Here is a 27,915-nt window from a genome sequence, read left to right on the forward strand (position 1 = left end):
TTGGCCTCCCAAAGTGCTGGGATTACAGGTATGAGCCTGAATATGTTTTCACGATATTCTTTGAAAACGTGAAGTTTTAAGACTTTTATATTTCTGATTTAATTTTAAATTTCCTATTCTGATAGCAATAAGAAGAAGCAGGAAATTTCACATAGTCAGCAACCTAACACTGTGAGAAAGAATCCAAGTAGCAGGTCATTAAAACAGATGGCATTTAGGAAAGTAAACTTATTCAAAACATATTCTTGTAAGTAAATATGTACAACAACATTTCTCCTCTATTGTGTAAGCTTTAAATACAAAAATACCACAACCACTCCCAGACTCCTCCATTATTTCAGTAATACTGGCTGCCCTAATTTTTCAGGATACATCATGCAAATAAGTTCTTTTATTTTTCAAATTCTTTAATTCCTAAAGTATCTTTAATTTTCGTTTTTGGTTATATAGCTTAGAGAATAAACAAATCACAAGAATCTTCATTTATTTCTAAAGTATAAAGTATATAATTTTACAAAAGTTGTTTTACTCAATGTGAATTAAAATTTCCAAGTCTAAAAAAATTTTAAAAATTAAAAAAATTTGCAAGTTATTTAACTTGGTGTCTTTTACATTATCTTCAGATGACAATTGCTCTCAGATGACTATTAAACTCAAAGATGCAAAACAGTTAAATCTTCCTTTCTTTGTAAAATTACTGGTGTTCAATTACATTTTACATTTTGCAGCAAAATAAGACTGAATATTAACGGACATGTTTCATGTAATGCTACACTTTTTTTTACTGTTATTTCATCATCTATTCAAAGTATCCACTGCATGAGTAGTATGTGCAAGAGTAGGCAGGCACTGTTGAAACTACACACATTTTTAAGCCCCCTTCTGAAGGAGTTTATAGACTCCTAGAGAGATAAGAAAAGTCTATAAATAGTTTTAAAAGAAGGTAGAATGTGATAAGTGACACAAGAAAGACATAGCTGGGCTGAGATAGGAATTCAGAGACAATTTGAGAGGAGTGAAGGGGGTGAGGTAGGGGTAGGAAGGGAATCATAAAATAGTTCACAAAGAAGCCAGCAGCACATAAATCAAAAGGTAAGAAAATTAAAAAGTAGACATGCAGATGGGAAGAAATGACACACTAAGTTAAGTTATGAAAAAGAACAATACCGCATAGTGGTGGAGGAAAAAGTTAAATTATTGCAAATGATCAGGTCAGTAATTTTTTTTTTTTTTTTTGAGACGGAGTCTGGCTCTGTCACCCAGGCTGGAGTGCAGTGGGCGATCTCGGCTCACTGCAAGCTCCGCCTCCCCGGTTCACGCCATTCTCCTGCCTCAGCCTCCCGAGTAGCTGGGACTACAGGCGCCCGCCACCTCGCCGGGCTAGTTTTTTGTATTTTTTAGTAGAGACGGGGTTTCTCCGTGTTAGCCAGGTTGGTCTCGATCTCCTGACCTCGTGATCCGCCCGTCTCGGCCTCCCAAAGTGCTGGGATTACAGGCTTGAGCCACCGCGCCCGGCCCAGGTCAGTAATTTTTAAACTTAAAAACTTCAGAGTTCTTTAATTAAAAGAAATCTCTCTCCCTCTTCCTCCCTCCCTTCTTCTCTCCCTCCCTCCCTCTAATCACACACACACACACACACACACACACACACACATACACACACACACACAATTTTTGATGTTGAATGGGTATTCTAGCAGCTTTTTAAAGTTCAACTTGAAAACCATCAATGCAGAGGATAAAAAACTGTTAAAGGGAAATCAGAAATAGTTGTAGGTTGGGGCCAAGTAATGAAGAAAATTGGGTTAAATAGTTTAGATTTCACTCTATACACAGTGGGAGCCATCACAGATTTTTGAGCAGCACCGTTCCACAAGTAGAGATAGTTTTCAGAAAATTATTTTGGTTACTTTGTGTGGGAAAATCTTGGGAGAAAAAAACTAGTAAAGAGTAGACCTACTAGGAAGCCGCTGGCAATACTTAGGTAAGGGTTGATAATAAAGGCCTGAACCAGTAGTGGGAAGGGAGAAGAGAGGGCATATAAGATACTATGGAGATAGAATCAACAGGCCTTAAAGAATTAATTACTGGGGATGGGAGGAAAGGCGGGAATCAGATGACTCAGATTTTGACCCAAAGCGATTGTTAGGATGGTGATTAACATTAACAGAACACAGGAACCAAGAAGGAAAAGAAGATCATAAAGATAATAATTAAACCTTGCATAAAATAGTCAACAAAGCACATAAACAGCTATCTAGACCTAACTTTTATAAATGATGCTAAAATTGCTCAAGGTCAGAGGAAGCTACATTCATTCATGTCTGCCTCTCACAGACATCTAGTGGAAACATGATAGAAAGCCAAGAGCAAAAGGAAGTCAGCTTAGTGGAAAAATACTGCCTAATCTCAACATTGTACTCAGAAAAATACAGCAGGTATCATAATAAATCAGAATACAAATAAATGCTTTAATCATCTTTTTTTCCCCGTAAAACATCTATAGTATGACATCCAACCATTAGTCAACACTGGAATTTAAGCAAATAAAATTGTTTCATAACAACAATTTCTTTTTTCTTTTTTTTTTTTTTTGAGACAGAGTCTCACTCTGTTGCCCAGGCTGGAGTGCAGTGGGGCAATCTCGGCTCACTGCGAGCTCCGCCTCCCAAGTTCATGCCATTCTCCTGCCTCAGCCTCCAGAGTAGCTGGGACTACAGGCGCCCGCCACCACGCCCAGCTAATTTTTTGTATTTTTTAGTAGAGACAGGGTTTCACCGTGTTAGCTAGGATGGTCTCAATCTCCTGACCTGGTGATCCACCCGCGTGAGCCTCCCAGAGTGTTGGGATTACAGGCATGAGCCACCGCGCCCGGCCACAATAATTTCTTAGTAAAATTACATACACCATTTAACCTAGTTGGAGAGCACATGGCAATGAGAGCCAAGTGTTTTTTTTGTTTGTTTGTTTTTTTTACTTTTTTGGCTGATAAACTTATTCTACTAAAGGGTTTTCCCTTCAAGAATAAAAAACCGTATTTTCTAACTCATTCTCATGCAATCTTAAAATTTAACTTTCCACTCATAGTTACTGATTTTACTTAATTTGCTGTTTTAGCTACAGTTGACCCAACTTTTCCATATTTTATTGCTTCTATCAAATTGGAGGTTTTACCAAATACACGTTATCTATAACCAGATCCCAGCAACAAAGTCAGATAAACTTTGGATCTTTGCTAAATTGATTACTATAAGAATTTGTAAATGATAACCAATAAGCTGCGATTAGAAAGATGTCGGTAAAGTTATAGCTTAGCAAATAAGAACCCAGTATCTTTTAAACTAAGATATTAAAATCACTTGGAAAACAGTGTTGGAACAATATACAGTTAGTTAATTACCTAAGAAAGAAAAAAGATTCCTACATCATATCATATGTAAAAATATTTTCATAGATTAAAGACTTAAACATAAAAGAATAAAACCATAAAAGTATTAAAAGAAAATACAGGCCGGGCGCGGTGGCTCACGCCTGTAATCCCAAAACTTGGGGGGCCGAGGCTGGCAGATCACTTGAGGTTGGGAGCTCGAGACCAGCCTGGCCAACATGGTGAAACCCGTCTCTACTAAAAATACAAAAATTAGCTGGGCGTGGTGGCATGTGCCTATAATCCCAGCTACTTGGGAGGCTGAGGCAGGAGAATCACTTGAACCTGGGAAGCGCAGGTTGCAGTGAGCCAAGATCACGCCACTGCACTTTAGCATAGCGACACAGGGAGATTCTGTCTCAAAAAAAGTAAAATATAACAAAACATACCCAGTAAATGACATGGAAATACTACTGGGAATAAGGAAAAATACTGGTAGCATATGACAAAGAGCATCTTCTTAAATATGTAAACCAGTAAGAAAAGGAAAAATACGTTATAAAAAACAGATACATGCACCAGTTAGATGAACATTCTATTTCTTCTTTTTTATTTGTATTTTCAGCATTTCATTATAATAAACATACTTTGTAATAAGAAAAAAACTTGTTATAGCAAAGATGTAAAAATATTTGATGGAGTGGAAAAATGTTCACACTTTTAGATTCAAAACAACAAACAATATGATTTCACTCTTAGGTATATAAAAATTTATAGAGAAAAAACTAAAGGGCACTCACCAATTTTCTACAATGAGATGTATCACTTTGTAATAAAAAATAATTTTATAATAACATCAGTATCACATGTCTATGATACTGTGAAAAAGGAACTTGTGACTAAAATTTATGGTATGATTCTAATTTTTATAAAAAGTTATGTATGCAAAGAAAGCAGTCTGGAATACAGTGATTATTACCCTACTATGCTGGGGAGAAGGTATGTGAGCTTTCACTTTTTACTTTACAATACTTCTGGAATGTAAGAATCTTATTACTAAAAGCACTTGTATAATTAAGACATACGCAGATCTGTAAAACGTAATATAAGCAAAGGGACTAAGACAAATTCATGATTGAAAGCATTGAAAATCTTCTTTGCCAAGCCATAGCAAGAAACTCTCCTTTGAACAACAGTTAAAACATTAGTACCCTCTCAGATAATTTATAACACGGAAAACTGGAACAGTCTCTTTCCACCTATTCTCCCTCACCCCTTCAACTGAAAAACAACTATAAACAAATAAATAAAAATTAAAAATCTTATACAACTTATCTGAAACTGGGAAAAAGTATGTAAGGAAAATTATATCCACATCCACTGAAATCTGTAATAAGCCACAAAATTGATGGAAACTGGTGAAAAAATCATGAAAAGGAATAAAGAAAAGAAAAATCAGGCTGGGCACAGGGGCTCACGCCTGTAATCCCAGTACTCTGGGAGGCCCAGGCCGGTGGATCACCTGAGGTCAGTAGTTCGAGACCAGCCTGGCCAACATGGTGAAATCCCATCTCTACTGAAAATACAAAAAATTAGCCAGGCGTGGTGGTGGACGCCTGTAATCCCATCTACTTGGGAGGCTGAGGCAAGAGAGTTGCTTGAACCCAAGAGGCGGAGGTTGCAGTCAGCCGAGATGGCACCAGAAAATATTGCTACATTATAGTATGGTAAGCACAGTACTACTACCATGCCCAGCTGATTTTCTGTATTTTTGTTAAAGATGGGGTTTCACCACATTGGCCAGGCTGGTCTCGAACTCCTGACCTCAAGTGATCCGCCCACCTTGGTCTCCCAAAGTGCTGGAATTACAGGTGTGAGCCACTGCACCAGGCAACAGTATATGATTTCTAACAAAGAACATGAAACAGTATGTGTGTACATTTTGCTCACTGGATTTTTCAATACAGACAAGCAAATATGAAATTAGGGACTGAGAAATGTACAGTTTATCTTAAAATAGTGATTTTAATTATTGGCTTTGCAGGATGAAAATAGCCAAACCCCATAACCAACAGAAGTATTGTGTGCAGTCTGGTTTCCATGACTCAAAGAAAAAGTGGAATTAGAGAAGATCCCCTCAAAAAGTAACTAATCAGAGACAGAAGAGATGTAAGAAAAAGATTATTACCCCAACAGTAGATAGATAAAGACTGAGAAAAGAAATGGTCAAAGTCTTCAAGAGCTCAAATTATATGGATAAAATAAAGAATTCTTCATCAAATTCTAGAATATCTTAGTTTTTGGAATTGAGCTTTTAGATGGCAATAAGCTTATGAAATTCATTATTTAAAATTCTAAAATCAAAACCCTGCAAAGAATGAAATAAGTCTTCTAGTCTGATATTCTAGCCAATGTAGGGTGTGCTATGGATGGGATCCCTGAGAGATATCACACAGAGACAAGGCACTCACTGCACTCCGTGAGCAGTACGAATGACTTTTCTTAGTTTAAACCACTAAATATTGAGGTGATTTGTTGCTCAGTAATAGACAACTAGAATACTCTTTATTCTAAAAACAACCCCAAAACATAGAAAACAGAAACGAGAACTCAATATTTGATGAAGTTAGCATTAATAAATGAGGACAGGACAAATAGAAGAAAAGATTATACCTGAGAGCGTACAGGGGAGGGATATGGAAGAGAAGCAAAATACTTTGCCCCACAAAACTCCAAAAGAGCTCTTCAGCAGAACTGCCAGAAGAGGCTGGCATAGGGCTGAAAACAAGGAGAATGTAAAAGACTCCCAGGTCCCATGCCTATTCAGCACAGCCAGGTAACTCTCTCTCATATCAGTAGGAGACATAGTCTCTAGACAAAAGTGAATGTTCTGGGCTCTGGACATACTTGTGCTTGTGTTTGTGTAGGTATTCACAGATGGAACAGAAAGTGAGTTAAGCAACAGTCCACATACTAAATGGAGATCTCTAATCACTCTTCCCCAGTCAAGCTTTAGCATGTCAGCAGCAAGGCTGATACAGATGTTCTTTGACTTACAATGGGTGACGTGTCTCAACCCCTTTGTAGTTGAATACATCATAAATCAAAAATGCATTGAATATGTCTAACCTACCAAACATCATAGCTTAGCCTAGCCTCCCTTAGACATCCTCAGAAGACTTACATTAGCCTATAGTTGGGCAAAATTACAGTATACTGCAGAGTATGGACGTTTACCCTCATGATCACCTGGCTGACTGGGAGCTGTGGCTCACTGCTCTACCTGGCATTGAGTGAGAGTATGGTACCACATATCGCTAGCTCGGGGAAAGATCAAAATCCAAAATTTGACCTATGGTTTGTACTGAATGTATATCACTTTCATACCATTGTAAAGGTGAACGTAAGTCGAACCATTGTAAGTCAGGGACTGTCTGTATTGCCTAGGCAAGAAATTGAAGGATCCATCATGGAGAAACTGAACTATCGCCAAGAAAAGATCAATAGACACTGATACATGGAGGTTCTCAGTAAATATTAAGCCTGGATGCCACTTGACTGTACAATAGGGAAGCCTCGCCATCCTACACCTGGCCTCTACACACACAGCTTCCACTTAGCTTTTAAGTGTCTTATTCTCATATAAACAGATAAATAAGGATTATCAGGCTTTGAGGAAAGCCTCAAACTCCAAATTGAACAAAGAAAAGATGATGCCTGAAAAATACATACAAACTGCTTTTTGAAAATAAATATGTAACAGCAGAAAAACATTTTGATATAAGACTTAGAAGATAAACTTGGGAAATCTCATAGGTAGTAAAATGAGATAAATATTAGAAGCAAAAAGGTTTAAAAAATTAAAAGGATGGGCATAGAAGGCCTAACATTGAAGCAACTAGAATTCCAGGAAGCAAGAATAGAGACTAAAGAGGGAAAACTCACATAAAAAATACAAGAATATTTTCCAAAACTAAGGAACAAGTTTTCTGAGCACCTATCAGAGGACATTTTATTTGTTTTTTGTTTTGTTTGAGATGGAGTCTTGCTGTGTCGTGCAGGCTGGAGTGCAGTGGCATGATCTTGGCTCACCACAACCTCCGCCTCCAGGGTTCAAGCAATTCTCCTGTCTCAGCCTCCCAAGTAGCTGGGACTACAGGCGCATGCTACCACGCCCAGCTAATTTGTTTTTATTTTTAGTAGAGAGAGGGTTTCACCATGTTGGCCAGGCTGGTCTTGAACTCCTGACCATAAGTGATCCACCCACCTCGGCCTCCCAAAATGCTGGGATTACAGGTGTGAGCCACCGTGCCAAACCCAGAATACATTTTAAAAAGACTATACCTCAGATAATGAACCTAAAAGCTTCTAGAGGGAAAAACAAACAAACAAAACAAAAGTAGACTGCTTATAAAGAGGACTCAGAAGGGCATCAGTCCTCTGGATACCAATTACAGAAACTTGAAGACAATTGAACAATGCCTTCCAAATTCTAAGTATAGAAAGTGATTTTCAACCCACAATCCTATATTCAGTTAATTAATTGTGAATGAAGAACATGTTAGTTTAGAATGTAAGGTATCACATTTTTCCATTTACTCCCCCTTTCACAGGAAGTTACAGCAGAATATGTTCAAGCAAAATGAGGGTGTAAATTAAGAAGGAGGAAGACAAGAAATCTGAACCAAGACAGAAGCAACTGTGCGGAAGGCCAACTGAATAGCAATTCCAGAATGAAGTGGGAGCAGGGAGGGCTCCAGAGATATCACTTCACGAAAAAAAAAAAATGGAGTTGATATAATTTTATTTGTGTTATCATGAGGTGTTTTTACAGAGCTGTTGGAGGGGAGAGAAGGCAAGCCAGGGATTTAAAGAGATTATGCAAATTTGAAAATGTTAATTCCAAGAAAAAAAGCTTTTTTTTAAAAAAAGGAGAAATAATCATAGTACCTTAGTTTACTTATGAGAGAATAACTCTCATACCCATTTGGAATCCAAGTCATAGCATAAAAATGTGTAGCTGTAAGCCACCTTATACTTATTCCACTTCAACCTGCTGATTTCATATAGATAAAAAAAGAATTTTAGAGATGTTAAATGATATACATTAGTTAGTGCCATAACTCAAAGAACTATCAGTTGTCACAAGTCTCACCCATCTACTTCTGTGGACAGACTGGCTTCAGTAATCGGAATATACCAGTAATGCTGGCATTCTGAGTTTTTGTTCTACCTATAAGTATGTGAAATTTGGGAAGTAACAACTAGATCTACAGTTTTCTATAAAATTAGAAGAATGGTACCTTTCCAAACTCCCTCAGAGTTAACACAAGGGTCATATTAGATATTGGATTTTTAAAATGCTAAAAATAATTTAAAAAGTTTATATTTGTAATAATTATTAGCATTAATATAAACATTATGATGTCATGACAGGCATAATATTTGGTTGGCAGATAAGGCAAAGCAGGTACCAGGGCAACTTGCTCTTTTCACAAAGAACAGATGTTCATGGCTCTTTATTTCATTTGTTTTATATCTGGCTATTCTAAATTCACATTTGAAAGTTTTGTATTTAATTAAAAACTATAACCATACTTGGTTGAATTCTATTTCATCATGCTTCTTGTTTTTTTTTTTTTCAGTGGGGTCTTGCTCTGTTGCCCAGAGTACAGTAGTGCAAATGTAGCTCACTGTAGCCTCAACCTCCTGGGCTCATGCAATGCTCCTGCTTTAGCCTCCCAAGTAGCAGGGACTACAGAAATGCACCATCCTACGCAGCTAATTTTTCATTTTTTGTAGAGATGAGATCTTGCCATGTTGCCCAGGCTGGTCTTGAATTTCTGGCCTCAAGCAATCCTCCTGCCTCAGCCTCCCAAAGTTCTGGGTAATAATGCATTTTTTAAAAGCCTATCTGACTTGAAGATGGAGATTCAATCTTTCAACAATGTTCTTAGGAATTTTCCTGAAAACGAAACACTCTGTTGAGATAATTGAGATAGAGGCTGATACACAGATTGTGATTAGGTCAAAAAAGCCTCAACCAATTATGTTATTGCTTGCCTAGGCCTAGCATTTAGTATTTTTCTGTTTTGAAAGTTTACCTTGCTCATCTTGAGGACACTGTCTAGAATACTCCAGGGCATTCATTAATCTGACTGAGGCAAAGGAAAGACTGAACTGCTGAATAGTCTGAATTGTTAAATATTATTCAAAAAGAAAGTTCAGGTCAGGCATGGTGGCTCACGCCTGTAACCCCAGCATTTTGGGAGGCCAAGGTGGGAGGATCACTTGAGCCTAGGAGTTTAGATGAGGCCAGCCTGGGCAACATTGTGGGACCCTGTCTCTACAAAAAATAAAAATTAGCTGGCCATAGTGGTACATAACTGTAGTCCCAGCTACTTGAGAGATTGAGGCTGGTGAATAACTTTGTGTTTTTTGAGACAGTCCCATTCTGTCGCCGAGGCTGGAGTGCAGTGGCACAATCAGGGCTTACTGCAATCTTTGCCTCCCAGTCTCAAGTGATCCTCCCAACTCAGCCTCCCAAGTAGCTAGGACTACAAGCATGCGCCACTAGGCCCAGCTAAGCTTTTTAAAAATTATTTTTATTTTTTTATTTTTATTTTTTGGAGGGAGTCTGGCTCTGTTGCCCAGGCTGGAGTGCAGTGGCACGATCTCGGCTCACTGCAAGCTCTGCCTCCCGGGTTCACGCCATTCTCCTGCCTCAGCCTCCCGAGTAGCTGGGACTACAGGCACCCGCCACCATGCCCGGCTAATTTTTTGTATTTTTAGTAGAGACGGGGTTTCACTGTGTTAGCCAGGATGCTCTTGATCTCCTGACCTCATGATCCGCCCGCCTCGGCCTCCCAAAGTGCTGGGATTACAGGCGTGAGCCACCGTGCCCGGCTTAAAAATTTTTTTGCAGGCCAGGCGTGGTGGCTCATGCCTGTAATCCCAGCACTTTGGGAGGCTGAGGCGGGTGGATCACAAGGTCAGGAGATCGAGACCATCTGGCTAACATGGTGAAACCCCGTCTCTACTAAACAAAATACAAAATATTAGCTGAGCATGGTGGCAGGCGCCTATAGTCCCAGCCACTCGGGACTGCCACTGCACACCAGCCTGGGCAACAGAGTGAGACTCCGTCTCAAAAAAAAGAAAAAAGAAAAAAAAAAGAAAAAAATTTTTTGTAGAGACAAGGTCTCGCTGTTGCCCAGGCTGATCTCAAACTCCTAGGCTCAAGTGATCTACCCACCTTGGCCTCCCAAAATGCTGGGATTACAGGCATGAGCTACCACACCCGGTTGGAGCCTAAGAGTTTGAAGCTGCAGTAAACTATGATTACATCACTGCACTCCAGCCTGGGTGACAGAGTGAGACCCTGAATCAAAAACAAAACAAAACAAAACAAAAAAAAAGGAAGAAAGAAGCAAAGAAAGAAAAAGTTCTACTATTACTATTGTCATATATACTACTACATACTGCTTACTAGTTTAAAGTTTTAGTAACTACTTAAGAATTTGATATAATTCATATACTCCCTTAGCAAACATTTCAGCAGCTCTACACATTCTGTGGAATACAGAATGAAGCTGCTTTCAAGGGAGGAAAGGGCCACTATAGATATAGCCATATAGTAAGATTTCTTTCTTTCTTTTTTTTTTTTTTTTTTTAGAGACAGGGTCTGTGGCTTAGGCCAGAGTACAGTGGGATGATCATAGCTCACTTGCAGCCTTAAACTCCTGGGCTTATGCAATCCTCCTGCCTTGGGTCCTCAACGTGCTGGGATTACAGGAGTGAGCTACCACATCTGGCCTTTGATGTTATGTTTAACAATTAATTCAGAAGTTCTATTATTTTGGACTCAAAGCAGCAGTCTGCTTGGTAATATCTCTAAACAAACAATGGAAAAAGCAAGTTTCAGCTCCTTAACATCACTGGCAACATTAATTTACCCTGGTTTCTGACAAGGTGTTTTAGTGTATTAAGAGTTGTCTTATTGCATTTTTCTGTAATTTTCTATTCTAAGATCAAGATTATCTTTTATATTTTGACCTTTCTAAATATTCTATATCAAGTAGTACTTTTCTTTCTTTTTTTTTTTTTTACTTTAGCAGTTTTGTTCTTCAGAGTAACTACTAACAGTTTTACCTTAATAGCCTCTTTAGGAATAAGTAAAGTGTTCTATTTTCTGTCCCCACTGTTCTTACTTGTGCAGACTCTGCATGTTCCAGCATCTCTTCAAATTCCTGATACTCTTCATCATCTGGTTCAGCACCTGAGAGGCGAGCTGCTCTGGCCATGAAATATGGAGGCAGCTCTCCAATTGCTGTACCGATACCCTAGGTGAAAAACCAAAATACTTACAATGAGGTTCTGTTCTCAACGGTGACACTTAATAGATCAAATCCATACTCTTCTATATCACCAGAAGCATTTTGAGAGCAATATATTGGGGGAAAGTATATGCTACATAACCAAAATAATAAGAGTTTGAATCCTGGCTCTAATTCTGACCTATCTGATGCTAGGCAAGATAATACACATAAAACCCTTAAGACAAGCCAGGCACAGTGGCACGCACCTGTAGCCATAGCTACTCAGGATGCTGAGCCAGGAAGATCACCTGAGCCCAGGAGTTTGAGGCCAGTCTGGGCAACATTGTGAGATTCCTGTCTATGGAAAAAAAAAAAAAAATCTTGATACAACACCTGGCGCATCGTAGACATTAAGTAAATTTTAGTTCTCTAGAATCTCTACTTAGACTCTGTTATTTTTATCATTTGTGCCCCCCCGCCTTTCTGATATCTAAATGATCTGGTAATAAGAATTCACCAGTGGCCAGTCATGGTGGCTCACGTCTGTAATCCCACCACTTTGGGAGGCCCAGGTGGCAGATTCCGAGGTCAAGAGATCGAGACCATCCTGGCCAATGTGGTGAAACCCCATCTCTACTAAAAATACAAAAATCAGCTGACTGTGGTGGCGCGCACTTGTAGTCCCAGCTACTTTGGAGGCTGAGGCAGGAGAATCGCTTGAATCTGGGAGGCGGAGGTTGCAGTGAGCTGAGATGGCACCACTGCACTCCAGCCTGGCAACAGAGCAAGACTCTATCTTAAAAAAAAAAAAAAAAAAAAAAAAAAGCCGGGCGCGGTGGCTCAAGCCTGTAATCCCAGCACTTTGGGAGGAGGCCGAGATGGGTGGATCACGAGGTCAGGAGATCGAGACCACCCTGGCTAACACGGTGAAACCCACCCTGGCTAACACGGTGAAACCCCGTCTCTATTAAAAAATACAAAAAACTAGCCGGGCGAGGTGGCGGGCGCCTGTAGTTCCAGCTACTCGGGAGGCTGAGGCAGGCAGGAGAATGGCGTAAACCGGTGAGGTGGAGCTTGCAGTGAGCTGAGATCCGGCCACTGCACTCCAGCCTGGGCTACAGAGCGAGACTCCGTCTCAAAAAAAAAAAAAAAAAATTCAACAGTATAGATAAAAATTCTCTAGGAAATCTTCTGGAACTTCAGAAGTTGCTTTAATTTAAATACAGTGTTTCTTCTGTTGAGTTAAAACTTTTAACAAATTGTGGTCAGGAAGCCCTTTGAAAACTAAACATTAGGATGAATAAGTTTTCTTTTTTTTTTTTTTTTGAGATGGAGTCTGGCTCTGTCGCCCAGGCTCTCAGCCGGATCTCAGCTCACTGCAAGCTCCGCCTCCCGGGTTCACACCATTCTCCTGCCTCAGCCTCCCGAGTAACTGGGACTACAGGCGCCGCCACCACGCCCGGCTAATTTTTTTTTTGTATTTTTAGTAGAGATGGGGTTTCACCGTGTTGGCCAGGATGGTCTCGATCTCCTGACTTCGTGATCCGCCCGTCTCGGCCTCCCAAAGTGCTGAGATTACAGGCGTGAGCCACCGCGCCCAGCCCAGGATAAATAAGTTTTCTTTTTCTTTTTTTTTTTTTTTTTTTTTTAAGATGGCTCTCACTCTGTCACAAAGGCTTGAGTGCAGTGGCACAATCTTGGCAATTCTCCTGCCTCAGCTGCCCCAGTAGCTGGGACTACAGGTGTGTGCCACCAGGTCCAGCTAATTCTTGTATTTTTAGTAGAGTCGGGGTTTAACCATGTTGGCCAGGCTGGTCTTGAACTCCTGACTTTAGGTGATCCACCCACCTTGGCCTTCGAAAGTGCTGGGATTACAGGTGTGAGCCACCGCACCCAGCAAATAAGTTTTCACTACAGGAAAAATGTTTATTTCCTCATGACATTGACTCATATTCCACTCACTTGGTGGAATTTTTCCTTTTTTGTGTGTGTGTATTTCTATCATGAGATATAATGTCTGTTTGTCCAGTTATCCAGGCTGGAGTGCAGTGGCGCGATCTCAGCTCACTGCAGGCTCCGCCCCACGGGCTCACGCCATTCTCCTGCCTCAGCATCCCGAGTAGCTGGGACTACGGGCGCCCGCCACCTCGTCCAGCTAATTTTTTGTATTTTTAGCAGAGACGGGGTTTCACCATTTTAGCCAGGATGGTCTTGATCTCTTGATCCGCCCGCCTCTGCCACCCAAAGTGCTGGGATTATAGGCGTGAGCCACTGCGCCCGGCCTAACTTTTTCCTTTTCTTTAGAGATAGTGTCTCTCTCTGTCACCAGGCTAAAGTGCAGTTGCACGATCATAGCTCACCGCAGCCTCAACCACCCAGGCTCAGGCTCAAGTGATCCCACCTCAGCCCCCTGAATAGCTGGAACTATATGGATATGCTACCATGCTCAGCTAGCTTTTCTTAGAGACGGAGTGTCACTCTGTCACCCAGGCTGGAGTGCAGTGGTGCTATCTTGGCTCACTCCAACCTCTGCCACTTGGGTTCAAGCGATTCTCTTGCCTCAGCCTCCTGAGTAGCTGGGATTACAGGTGCCTGCCACTGCACCCGGCTAATTTTGTAGTTTTAGTAGAGACGGGGTTTTACCATCTTGGTCAGGCTGGTCTTGAACTCCTGACATCATCATCCACCCGCCTCAGCCTCAGCCTCCTAAAGTGCTAGGATTACAGGTGTGAGCCACCGTGCTCGGCTGGTCAGCTAGTTTAAAAAAAATTTTTGGGGCTGAGGCAGGAGAATGCTTGAACCTGGGAGGCGGAGGTTGCAGTGAGCCAAGATCGTGCCAGCCCGAGTAAGAGAGCAAGACTCTGTCTCAAAAAATTTTCTTTTTTGTAGAGACGAGGTCCTGCTATGTTGCCAGGGCTGGTCTCGAACTCTTCGGCTCAAGTGATCCTCCCGCCTTGGTTTCCCAAAGTGCTGGGATTATAGGTGTGAGCCAGTGTGCCCAACCAGGATTTCTGTTTTCTGTTTTTTTTTTTTTTTTTTTTTTTTAAAAGAGATGAGGTCTCACTATGTTGCCCAGGCTGGTCTTGAATTCCTGGGCTCAAGTAATCCTCCCACCTTGCCTCTCAAAGTGCTAGGATCACAGGCGTGAGCCACCGTGACCTGCTGTGACATTAAAGATAAGGAAAACAAAGGTTTATGAACTAGTAACTTGGTTTGGACTTAAATGGCTTAAACACAGGATAATTAATAATGCAACAGGCACATAGTCTCTAGGGAAATTCTCAACTTTGAGCCATACACAGTGAATGAAAAAGCTCTGCTAGTTCTTAAAAAGCAATGTTAAGCATTTCAGTTTGCTCTGTCTTATGGTTCTGCCTCCAAATGCCTCAAAAAGAATTCCCAAGGGACCAAATCAAATTCAAACATTTTGTATTCACAATGGGTGGAACCAACAATTTCCATGTGTAACTACATTATCCACACTTGAAACAAGAATTTTGAAAAAGAGTCCAGGCGCAGTGCCTCACGCCTGGAATCCCAGCACTTTGGGAGGACGAGGCAGGTGGATTGCCTGAGCTCAGGAGTTTGAGAACAGTTGTCTGGGCAACATGGCGAAACCCCGTCTCTACTATAATACAAAAAATTAGCTGGGCGTGATGGTGCACACCTGTAGTCCCAGCTACCTGGGAGTCTGAGGCATGAGAATTGCTTGAACCCAGGAGGCAGAGGTTGCAGTGAGCTTATGGGTGAGAAAGCAAGACTCTATCTCCAAAAAAAGAGAAAAAGAATACTTAACTGCCAAAAGATTAAGCCTATATTTAGTCAAAAAACAGAGAGAGAAGGCAGGAGAGACATATATACATGGATACAGGCAAAAACCAAATCATATATATTGCTAAACAAGAAAAGTTGGTCAGACGTCATGGCTCACACCTATAATCCCAGAACTTTGGGAGGCTGAGGTAGGCGTATTGCTTATGTACATGAGTTCAAGACCAGCCTGGGCAACATAATGAGACTGTCTCTATAAAAAATTATGCACTTGTGGTCCCAGCTACTTGGGAGGCTGAGGTGGGAGGATCACCTGGGCCCAGGAGGTCCAGGCTGCCGTGAGCTGTGATCAAGCTACTACACTCTAGCCTGGATAACAGAGTGAGACTGTCTAAAACACACACACACACACACACACACACACACACACACACACACACACACACACACAAATCGGTAATGTTGGCCAACTTTGGAGGATGCTAGAGAACCAACTTATTATTTTAAAAATTGGTATAATAAAGATCAAGTATTTATCTTTTTCTGATATAAACTACATCTCAGGGTAACTAAATTAGTGACAAGGAAAAGTTACTTCCTTCTTAACTTTAAGGAAATTAGTCATGAGTTTGAATCACATGATTGCTTTCAGAACTGTTAAACATTTGACTTAACATTTGAACTTAAGAGAAGTTCATGTTTTGAATAAAATGTTACACTTTCTGTCCTACTTTTTTCTGTGGGAGATTTTCCAAAGGTGCAGAGAATTATAAAATGAATTTAATATACTCTCACTCAACTTCAGCTAATATTAACTAATAGTTTATATTGTTGTATCTATACCCTTTCTCATTCTCTTCTCAATTATCTTGAAGCTGATCCCAGATGACATAATGGACTGAAATGAAATCAAGAGCTGTATACTGTCTTACACGTAGTTGACTATATTTGCTGTTATATTTTAGTTTAATTCTCCTCGTGTTTTCCCACATTAGCAAGAAACAATGGGAATCATGAGTCAGTACTCTCTAATTATGCAAATAAATACAAGGGAATTTAGTCATCCAGGCAGGTGTCCCAAAACACATTATACCCTAGACACAGACATTTATTTATCTCAAATTAGATACTGAAGTCTCATCATTTCATAATCCTTACAAAACAATTTTATGATTCTCTACAAAATTCAAATATATATTTGTATAAGACACAAATACAAAATTCTTTACATTTGTTTATATGCAAAACAAAACATAAATTGTTGGAACACTAAAAACTGTCAGCCTAAGTTTACATCTGTTTATATGTAAAACAAAACATAAATTGTTGGAACACTAAAAACTGTCAGCCTAAGTTTAATTAAGGAGAGAGAATGACTGGCTTCCTTATTGCAAAATAAGTGGTATGTATAGTCAACCAATAATTCAGAAAGCTCTCCTCCAAACCATCTACTACATACAAATTTATTACCCTTCAATCCTTCTTGAACTAGAGAAGAATTTAATACGCACAAAATATGCAAACCAACTGGTAACACAACATCTTCTTGGAGTGCTAATTTTATTCAAAGATTTTAGGGAAGACAAAAATTCTGAATTTGTACTTTTAAAAAGTTTTGTTGGGTAAGGTGGGGAAAAAACATTTTGTCAAGTGGACTCACAAGCAAATCTGCAGCATGGTGCTTTTATATTAAGAAATGTAAGTTTAATGATAAAAATCTGGAGAGCAGGAATTTTAAAAAAATCTATCTTTTTCATCGAGAAACCCTGTCTCTACCAAAAATACAAAAAAATTAGCCGGGCATGGTGGCGCATGCCCGTAATCCCAGCTACTCAGGAGGCTGAGGCAGAAGCACTTGAACCCGGGAGGCGGAGGCTGCAGTGAGTGAGATTGCGCCATTGCACTCCAGCCTGGGCAACAAGAGCGACAAACTCTGTCTTAAAAAAAAAAAAAAGTTTTTATTTTATTTAATTAATTAATTAATTAATATTGTTTTGGAGACAGAGTCTCACCCTGTTGCCCAGGCTGAAGTACAGTGGCACAATCTCAGCTCACTGCAACCTCTGCCTCCCGGGTTCAAGTGATTCTACTGCCTTAGCCTCCTGAGTAGCTGGGATTACAGACATGCGCCACCATGCCCGGATAATTTCTGTATTTTTAGTAGAGACAAACTTTCACCACGTTGGCTAGGCTGGTTTTGAACACCCAACCTCAAGTGATCCACCTGCCTCAGGCTCTCAAGTAGTTGGGACTACAGGCGCCCGCCACCATGCCCAGCTAATTTTTTTGTATTTTTAGTACAGACAGCATTTCACTATGTTGGCCAGGCTGGTCTTGAACTCCTGACCTCATGCTCCACCTGCCTTGGCCTCCCAAAGTGCTGGGATTACAGGCGTGAGCCACCGCACCCAGTGAATTAATTCTTACATAGGGTGTAAGGTAAGGGTCCAAGTTCATTCTTTTGCATGTGGATATTCAGTTTTTCCAGCCCACTGCCCCTCCACTTTTTTTTTTTTTCCTTTGAGACAGAGTGTTGCTCTGTCGCCCAGGTTGGAGTGCAATGGTGTGATCTCAGCTCATTGCAACCTCTACCTCCCGGGTTCAAGCGATTCTTCTGCCTCAGCTTTCCAAGTAGCCGAAATTACAGGCCCCCACCACCATGCCCAGCTAAGTTTTATATTTTCAGTAGATGTGGGGTTTCACCATGTTGGTCTGGCTGGTCTTGAACTCCTGACCTCAGGTGATCCACCTGCCTTGGCCTCCCAAAGTGCTGGGATTACAGGCGTGAGCCACTACACACAGCCCACAGCACCATTTGTTGAAGACTGTCCTTGTAAATGTTGAGAACAATATTAACAAATTTAAACATAACTTAGTGTGTGCTGTATTTTTAATATAACTAGACAGTTACAAAGAAGGAAGGAAGAGCAAACATTTGACCTATTAATCAGTATTTATTGACATTCCTATACTACATGCAAAACTTTTTCAAAAAAATTAATTAATTTTTTTTTTTTTTGAGATGGAGTCTCGCTCTGTTGCACAGGCTGAAGTGCAGAGGTGCAATCTTGGTTCACTGCAATCTCTGTCTCTCGGGTTCAAGTGATTCTCCTACCTAAGCCTCCCAAGTCGCTAAGAATACGGGTGTGAGCCACCATGCCCAGCTAATTTTTTGTATTTTTAGTAGAGATAGGGTTTCACCATGTTGGCCAAGCTGGTCTCAAACCCCTGACCTCAAGTGATCCACCTACCTCGACCGCCCATAGTGCTGGGATTATAGGAGTGAGCCACCGTGCTCAGCCCTATGTGCAAAACTTGATGCTGATTACTGTGATGCTAATACATTTAAGGTGTATTTAATATTTTTTAGGATCCTAAATATTATTTGGAGAAGAAAGCCACCATACCAGCCAAATTAATTTAAAGCATGTAAAAGCCAGGCCTAATAAGCACTACAGACAATATATACTATAGAAATTTGGAGGAGGCAGTTATCGCGGCCCTCTGAGATCGTGGTTTTCATTTGTTGGCCTTAAGGTTAATCCAGCAATGTAAATAATTTTTGAAAGAATAAAAGTATAATATTAAGAAAAAAAGACAAATTTACATACAAAGTCCCTTTTCTAGCATGTTCCAAGTATCTTGTTATTCTAACATTTTTTTCATCAAAAGACTAATGTCATCAAATTTATAAAGCATATGCAACTAGTATAATAAATTTGTTTCCAGTGTTTATAAAAGAGCAACAGGAAACATGACAATTTTTCCTGTCTTTCGTATTCAACAAATTCAACATTATGGTATTTCCTTCATAATTCTTTTAAAGCAAAACATAATTGCTAACACTTAACTGTGTTTCAAAACTGCTTCTTCTGAGGGTATGGTATTCATGCTCATTTTAATGAGTTAAGATTTGTAAGTGATCTGTTCCATAATCTTTAATTTCCTAAGAAATTGTTAGTGGGAAAAAATTACAGGAACATAACAAATCCAAATGAGTTTAAAAAAAAACTCAAATGGAAACAGAAGTCTTTAACCAATGAATTATTCCTATGGATACCTGAATAAATTTAGGCATACAGGGCTGGGTTAGGAGGCTCATGCCTGTAATCCCAGCACTTTGGGAGGCCGAGGCAGGCGGATCACCTGAAGTCAGGAGTTCGAGACCAGCCTGCCCAACGTGGAGAAACCCCGTTTCTACTAAAAATACAAAAAATCAGCCAAGTGTGGTGGTGGGTGCCTGTAATCCCAGCTACTAGGGAGGCTGAGGCAGCAGAATCGCTTGAACCTGGGAGGCGGAGTTGCAGTAAGCTGAGATGGTGTTACTGCACTTTAGCCCTGGGCGACAGAGCAAGACTATCTCAAAAAAAAAAAAAAAAAAAATTTAGGCATAAAAAAAAATTGTGTAGATTAGAATCCATCTGCCACTTAACATGCTGTCCAAAGAATTTTATAAAATAAACTTAAGCAAACCACAAAAAGAACAACTGGAACAACTAAAAGTAAAATTGCCATATACGACCATACAGCCTGATACCTTTACTATAATAAGGCTTGGTTTATATTAAGAAATGTCTGACCTTACTTTAGTTAGCATTATAACAACTCAGAAAATGAAATGAGTCCTCTAAGAACACAGTATTTTCTTGTTGTTATTGTTGAGATGTAGTCTCGCTCTGTAGCCCAGGCTGGAGAGCGGTGGCGGGTCTCGGCTCACTGCAACCCCTGCTTCCTGGGTTCAAGCAATTCTCATGCCTCAGCATCCTGAGTAGGTGAGATTACAGGTATGCGCCACCACGCCTGGCTAATTTGTGTATTTTTAGTAGAGGCAGGGTTTCACCATGTTGACCAGGCTGATCTCGAACTCCTGGCCTCCAGTGATCTGCCTGTCTTGGCCGCCCAAAGTGCTGAGATTACAGGGATGGCCACCAGGCCCAGCCAGAACACAGTATTTTAAATCTAAAACTAAGACATATGGGGAGGATCACTTGAGCCCAGGAGGTTGAAGCTGCAATGAGCTGAGATGGCACCACTGCACTCCAGCCTGGGCAACAGAGCAAGACCCTGTCTCAATAAACAAACAAACAAACAAATAAATAAATATAATGCATACATACATATACACACACAATTTTTATTTGCCAAATAAAAATAAAATTTTAAATTAAAAAAGACATGACATTTGCCAATCTAATAATGATATATAACTATATATTACCAATCTAATATTTATATATATTTTATATAACTCTTAGACAAATTCTAAGAGTTTATCAGGTATAGAAATACTGGAACAAATTTTATAATGTAGTATACAGTTGACCCTTGAACAACATGGATTTGAACTGTGCCAGTACAAGTTATAATCAGTGTGCCTCTCATGGCTCCCCATCTACCTCCTCCACCTCCTTTGCCTCTGCCACCCCTAAGACAGCAAGACCAACCCTTCTTTCCCTCCTCCTCCTCCTCCTCAGTCTCTTCAACATGAAAATGGAGTGGAAATGATGATCCATTCCCACTAAATTAATAATAAATATATTTCCTTTTCCTCATGATTTTCTTTGTAACAGTATATAATACTATATTAACACATACAAAATATGTGTTAATCTACTATTTATCATTAAGGCTTCTGTTCAACAGGAAGCTATTAGTAGTTAAGTTTTTGGGGAGTTAAAAGTTATATGTGGATTTCCTACTGCACAGGGGGTTGGCAACCCTAACCCACACATTGTTCAAGGCTCAGCTGTAGTTCCATCATCTGTACTCCCTTTCCCTGCTGGAGTCTACTTGGCCTCCGTTGCTTTGTGATACATATGGTTCATGCCTTTCTTCCCAATGCCATTCATGAAGAGGAGATGCTCTAAAAGGTTTCTTTTGCCTTAGAAGTAGGTAGCTGGTTACTTACTGAATCATTTACTGACAAGGAATATGTTTAGATTCTATTTCAAAAAGGTACAACACACTATCAAGATGGTGAGGTTAGTTTTAAACAAATATGAAAATGCATATCTTACCCACATGCAGGCTTCAATCCTAACTTTTGAGATGATACTCCACAAAGAAATGGTTCCTTCAGTGCCCTCTTCATCTGGACAAATAATCTGATCAGGATAGGGTGGTTCAGGAAAATTAACTGAATTGCATTCATAAGCAGCTAATGTAACTGAGGCTATATGTGGACCCTATAAAACAAATACAAGAAACTTCTGATGAGAACTACTAAAAAATTATCAATACACGTTATTTTAATAGTATATTAATTGCCATATAATAAAAATCTTAGCTTTCAAAGAACAAAATAATTCTAAATAATTTCAAGATGCAGGTAGTAACATGAAGAAAATAATCCTTCCCAGAATCTCTTCCTGGTTGACTTAAAAAAAAAATCAGATTTATTGAGGTAAAATTTACACATAATAAGTCACTTATTTGAGGTCTACATTTCAATTAGCTTTGACGAATACATTCAGCCATATAACTACACCAATCAAGATACAGAACATTTCCATCACTGCAAAAATCATCCCTTGGCCAGGCACGGCAGCTCATGCCTGTAATCCCACCACTGTGGGAGGCTGAGGCAGAAGGACTGCTTGAAGCCAGGAGTTTAAGACCAGACTGGGCTACAAAGCAAGACCTCATCTCTACAAAAATTTTAAAAATTAGCCATGCACTGTGGCATGTGCCTGTAGTTCCAGCTACTCGGGAGCTGAGGCAGGAGGATTGCTTGAGCCCAGGTGTTGGAGGCTGTAGTGAGCTATGATTTTGCCACTGCACTCCAGTCTGGATGATGGAACGAGGCCCCATGCCTTATTAAAAAAAAATATCTTGTGTTCCTCTGTGGCCAATTCCCTCCCTCAAGTCCTAGTCCCCGGCAACCACTGATGTAATTCCTTGCTTGACTTTTATTTCATGTATCTATATTTCTCATTTGTTAGATTATTCCTTTTATTAAAAAAACAACTTTCTGAGCCACTGTTCTTTTAGGCACAATTTGAGAATATCACTTTATGTCCTTACTTAAAAACAGTTAGTGATGTACCACCTCACATAACCTTTCCTAGTGAGATCATAAAGCAAAAATGTAACTGTGAAACCAGTATCAATGAGTTTTACACAATGGTTCCTAAAAGCACAAGACGAAGAGTCCGCATACTAGGGAGCTGGTTAAAATATAAATTTCTGGGTCCCTTAAGCATAGGTTGATAGATGCCCTCTAGCATACAGTAACTAGCAGCCATCAGCTATTATGAAGAGAAATACTTTATTTGTAGAATAAAATTATTTACATATATACACACACGAGATTTTATTAGTAACTATATTGTGCGAGTATTTCTGAATCTGAAGATTTCTGTTAAAGATTTCTCCAATGATTTTTCATAAATGAGTCAGTCCCACAGAAAAGTAAGTCGGCTCTGTGTATAAGAAAGTATTTTAAGATCACATGATGAAAGAATCTGTGGTTCAAAGTACATAAAATCTAGTGATAAAAATAAAACTAAGATATTCTACTACCAATAAAATTTTGTTTGACATTAATATAAAATACAAAGTCGTTCACACATGTGATACTTATCTCTAAATAGAATTGGCATTTTCTGTTAAAATAATACCTAAAAAATGAAATCATTGGCACTGAATCAGTTAATTATTAGTTTTTTTCTGGATCAAAAAAAATCGATGTGAAGTTTTAGCCTTTGTTCCTCTTTTGGGGGACTTTTAATTCTTGGAAATGTAGAAATATTAAACTATTAAAATAAGTATAGAAGATTTTGAAAAGAATATTTTGATTAGGTTTTTGAAAACTTATGATTAACCATGAAATTTACAATTGTTTCTTTAAACACTATGTGCACACAAGAGATTTCACAGTTAGGGGAAAAAAGAATTATTTTGTGATACTACCAAAAAAAACCCAAAGTTTGTGATATTCAAAATAACTGCATAGTTTGTGAAACATTTCTCCTCATACAATTATAGCTGTCAGACATAATTTTAAAAAGATAAAAAGAAATCAGCTGTAACTTCCACCTTTACTGTTAGAAAACACAAAAGAGACATATGAATGCCAATAAGTGAAAAAGAAGAAAATTTAAGAGTTTGTCCATGCTGTCCCCATGTAATGTCCTCTTTGGCTACAGGTACAGTCTACAGCTAAAGTTAGAAATGAGTTTCAAGTGAACAAAAAATAAAATTGCCCTGGGAGCTAAAATAATGAGATTTCTGGGATATATAGGAAAGAAAAAGCTATATTTGCATTCCAGAAATATAAAAAATGTATCCTAACAGATTAAACACATTATCCAATAAAATAAAAGTTCTTCATAGTTTTAATTTTTAGTAATTCTGAAAAGGGAAATTTTCAACAATCTGATTTGAGAATGTTTTCTCAAGTCTCTGATTTGAGAATTCTTTCTTCTAAAGAAGTCTGTTCATTCACTCAACTAAACTGACATATATTTTCCATAACCACACTAATAAGTCACGATTACTCAGCCTTTGAGGCAGATGTGGTGGTTCCCAGACAAAATGAACATTAACAACTCAGTTTCTTGTCCTTTATTCATAGTTTAAACTATATTAAGTGATAGGAAACCTCACAAGTTCTATTCAACATTATAGCTTAACGGTTTCTAAATATAACCAATTTGAATGAAAAAATATGTTTATATGAAAAATCCAAACAAAAACTAAAAAAATTTTTTGATTAAAAGTTTTAAAAGTTACACAGAATTCAAACTACTTTTAAAGTATATTTTCTAAAAACTACAAGTCTCACTACAATATAGCAAATATGTGTCACATTTTTAATCATACTAAACAAAGAAACAAGAGAGTAAAGACCCAAACAGCTATAGTATTAATTGAAAAGCTTAACTGGATAAAATCTGCCACAGGATATACAATTTATACATTTACTGAGCAGCAGGTTCCAACTCTTCAGGGAACATGGGTTAAGGATCCTGGTCGATGGCTGAAGGTTTTCTGCCTCAGGACTGGATGAAGTAACGGATACTAGACTTTCATTTCCATAGCAAACAATGAGAAAACTGGACAAAATATATGGGACAATTATTTTTAGACATTGTACTACAGGCAGTACAGGGCTTTGATTACCAAGAGAAGGGATAAAAGTGAAGAAACCATACACTGACTCTGGCTTCTTGTGTGTAGACACATTCCATGCCTGCCAAAAATGCCATGGTCAAAAGAGGAAAAGCCCAAACAAAGCATGTTGCTCCTGCTGAATTGAGAATGAGATTGGGGTTCACGAGTTCAGGATTCAGGGAGGCTGAGGCAGTCAGAATTTATGAGGCAGTATACCAGAAAAGAGAAAGCTACACAGAGAGAAAGAACTCTAGAAATCTGCACAGGGGTCCCCTTCAGACTCTGGCACACAAAGCTGCACTGTATGCTAAGGTGAGAACACAAGTCCAGGCAAAAAACCACCGGGAAAAGAACAATTACTGGGGATTTGTAAACTGACCAATTCCCAGAGTTCACACAGGCCTGGGAAACATCTGTGATCAACCAGCTAGAGTAGAGAGAAGAGACTCAGCATTCAATCCAGAAAGGTCATGCTTGCGTAGGTACGACCTTTCCTTCTGGTCCTAAGGTGAAAGCCACTCTAGTCTAACCCTAACAGGGTTTAAAACAAGTCTTAAAAAGATCAAGCTGATCCACAGGTAACTTAATTGCCCCCTTCAGAACCTGCCCACACATCAGTGTTCTATAGTGGAAGACAAAATCCACACAAGCAACAATTTAACACTACATATCTAGCATTCAATTAAAAATTACTAGCAATCAATATAATATTACTAGACATGCGAGGCAGCAATATATAACTCATAACCAAAAGAAATAATGCTCAATAGAAACAGATCCAGGTTTGATGAAAAATATCAATCCATAGACTTAAGAAACTGAACAAATCCAGTCACGATTGACACAAAGAAAACAAAACATATAGGCTGGGTGCAGTGGCTCACACCTGTAATCCCCGCACTTTGGGAGGCCAGGGTGGGCAGATCATGAGGTCAGGAGTTCGAGACCACCCTGGCCAACATGGTGAAACCTATCTCTACTAAAAATACAAAAAATTAGCCGGGCGTGGTGGCAAGTGCATATAATCCCAGCTACTGAGGCGGCTGGGACAGGAGAATCACTTGAACCCAGGAGGCAGAGGTTGCAGTGAACTGAGATCTCACCACTGGACGCCAGTACAAAAAAAAAAAAAAAAAGAAAAGAAAAAGCAAAAAAAGAAAGAAAAAGAAAAGAAAATATATAGGCCGGGCATGGTGGCTCACACCTGTAATCCTAGCACTTTGGGAGGCCAAGGCGGGCGGATCATAAGGTCAGGAGATCGAGACCATCCTGGCCAACATGGTGAAACCCTGTCTCTACTAAAAATACAAAAATCAGCTGGGTGTGGAGACTGAGGCAGGGGAATGGCTTGAACCCGGGAGGTGGAGATTGCAGTGAGCCGCGATGGTGCCACTGCACTCCAGCCTGGTGACAGAGCAAGAAGCCATCTCAAAAAAAGAAAATAAAACATAATCAAATTGCTAAAAATCATCACAATTATGTCATAATGAAATTGCTGTAGTTCAATGATAAGAGGAAAAGTCTGAAAAACAATAGAGGAGATAGGCCGGGCGCGGTGGCTCATGCATGTAATCTCAGCACTTTGGGAGGCCGAGGAGGGCGGATCACGAGGTCAGGAGATCGAGACCATCCTGGCTAACGCAGTGAAACCCCGTCTCTACTAAAAATACAAAAAATTAGCCCGGCGTGGTAGCAGGCACCTGTAGTCCCAGCTACTCGGGAGGCTGAGGCAGGAGAATGGCGTGAACCTGGGAGGTGGAGCTTGCAGTGAGCCGAGATCGTGCCACTGCACTCCAGCCTGGGTGACAGAGCCACTCTGTCTCACAAAAAAAAAAAAAAAAAAAAAGGAGATAAAAATAACACATTATCTACAGAGAAAAATAGGTCAGACTTTTCATCAGAAATACTATGCAAACCAAAAGACATCAGAATTACTTCTTTAAAGTGTTGAAGAAAAAAATACCTGTGAATCTGGGCCCTAGGGAAAATATATTTCAAATAAATATATTTCAGAACAGTACTGTGGGTTTATGACATATGAGGAAGTAAAATGTATAAGAAGTAAAATGTATGACAAGTAAAGCATAAATTATAAATTATGGGAGGAGGAAAATGAAGAACATTATTATAAGGTTGTCACATTATATACAAAATGAGAAAATAATACTTCATTGTTCACCCGGTAAGTTAATGGAGCATATTGTAAACCTTAGGACAACCACAAAATTTTTTAATTTTTTTTTTTTTTTTGAGAAATGGTCCCACCCTGTTGCCCAGGCTGGAGGGCAGGGCAGTAGTATGATCACAGCTCACTGGACTCTTGACTGCCTGGGCTCATGAGATTATACCTCAGCCTCCCGAGTAGCTGGGACCACAGGCATGCATCACTACACCTAACTATACCACTAAAAATTTTAAAAGAAGTAGAACAAACAAGCAAACAAATTCAATACCAAAAAAAAAAAAAACTACAAAAAAACAAAACAAAAAAACCCCCCTCAGTCCAAAAGAAGGCAGAGAAAAAAGAAAAAGGAATAAAAAATTAGATACAACAGTTTGAGGGCAGACTTAAACCCAATCATATTGATAACTACATTAATTGCAAATGGACCAAACATATGAATTCAGGCAGAGACTGTTAGACTGGATTAGTATATGCTGTCTGTAAGAAACCCACTTTAAATATTAAGAACCCAGAAAAGAAAGAGTAAAGAGACGGGAAAAGAAAAACCATTTTAAAAAATCTATAAAAAAGATAAAGTAGCTAAATTAATATTAGACAAAGTAGATTTAAGGACAGGGAATATTAACAGAGATTCACAGGAACATTTCACAATGATAAACGGTCTAATTCTCAGGAAGTCAGACCAATTCTAATTGTGTATACACCCAATAACAGAGTGTGAAAATACATAAAGCAAAAACTGATCCCTTGAACTGAGTTTGAGACCAGCCTGGACAACATAGGCAGACCCTGTCTCTACAAAAAATGGAAAAATTAGATGAGGCCAGGTGTGGCGGCTCACACCAGTAATCCCAGCACGTTGGGAGGCCTTGGTGGGAGAATCTCTTGAGCCCAGGAGTTTGAGACTAGCCTGGGCAACATAGGGAGAACAGAGAAATGAACAAATCCCCAATTATAGCTAGAAATTTTACTTTATTTTAATTTTAATTTTATTTTGAGATGGAGTCTCACTCTGTTGCCCAGGCTGGAGTGCAATGCTGCGATCTCGGCTTACTGCAACCTCTGCCTCCCAGGTTCAAGTGATTCTCCTGCCTCAGCCTCCCGAGTAGCTGGGGTTTCCAGCACCCACCACCACACCCAGCTAATTTTTGTATTTTTGG

At 39.5% G+C, this 27,915-nt stretch overlaps 1 protein-coding gene and 1 long non-coding RNA gene across 13 annotated transcripts in view; one reads left to right on the top strand and one right to left on the bottom strand.

Annotated features, from left to right (window-relative positions):
• Positions 1-27,915, bottom strand: part of VMP1 (vacuole membrane protein 1) — a 138,987-nt gene that overhangs the window by 61,223 nt on the left and 49,849 nt on the right. For 9 of the 12 annotated variants that reach the window (XM_077969103.1, XM_077969099.1, XM_077969098.1 and 6 more), the window contains 2 exon segments: positions 21,474-21,641; positions 11,578-11,709 (listed from right to left, as the gene is read on the bottom strand). In XM_077969103.1, coding sequence (XP_077825229.1) covers positions 11,578-11,709; positions 21,474-21,479 — 138 coding nt within the window. In that variant the 5' untranslated portion in view covers positions 21,480-21,641. 12 annotated transcript variants of the gene reach the window in all.
• Positions 11,010-18,762, top strand: LOC144335503 (uncharacterized). The gene is made up of 3 exons (XR_013406413.1): positions 11,010-11,940; positions 14,988-15,756; positions 18,594-18,762. It is a non-coding gene; the product is annotated as an uncharacterized LOC144335503 (long non-coding RNA).

This window comes from Macaca mulatta, chromosome 16, assembly GCF_049350105.2.
Source record: "Macaca mulatta isolate MMU2019108-1 chromosome 16, T2T-MMU8v2.0, whole genome shotgun sequence".
NCBI lineage: Eukaryota > Metazoa > Chordata > Mammalia > Primates > Cercopithecidae > Macaca > Macaca mulatta.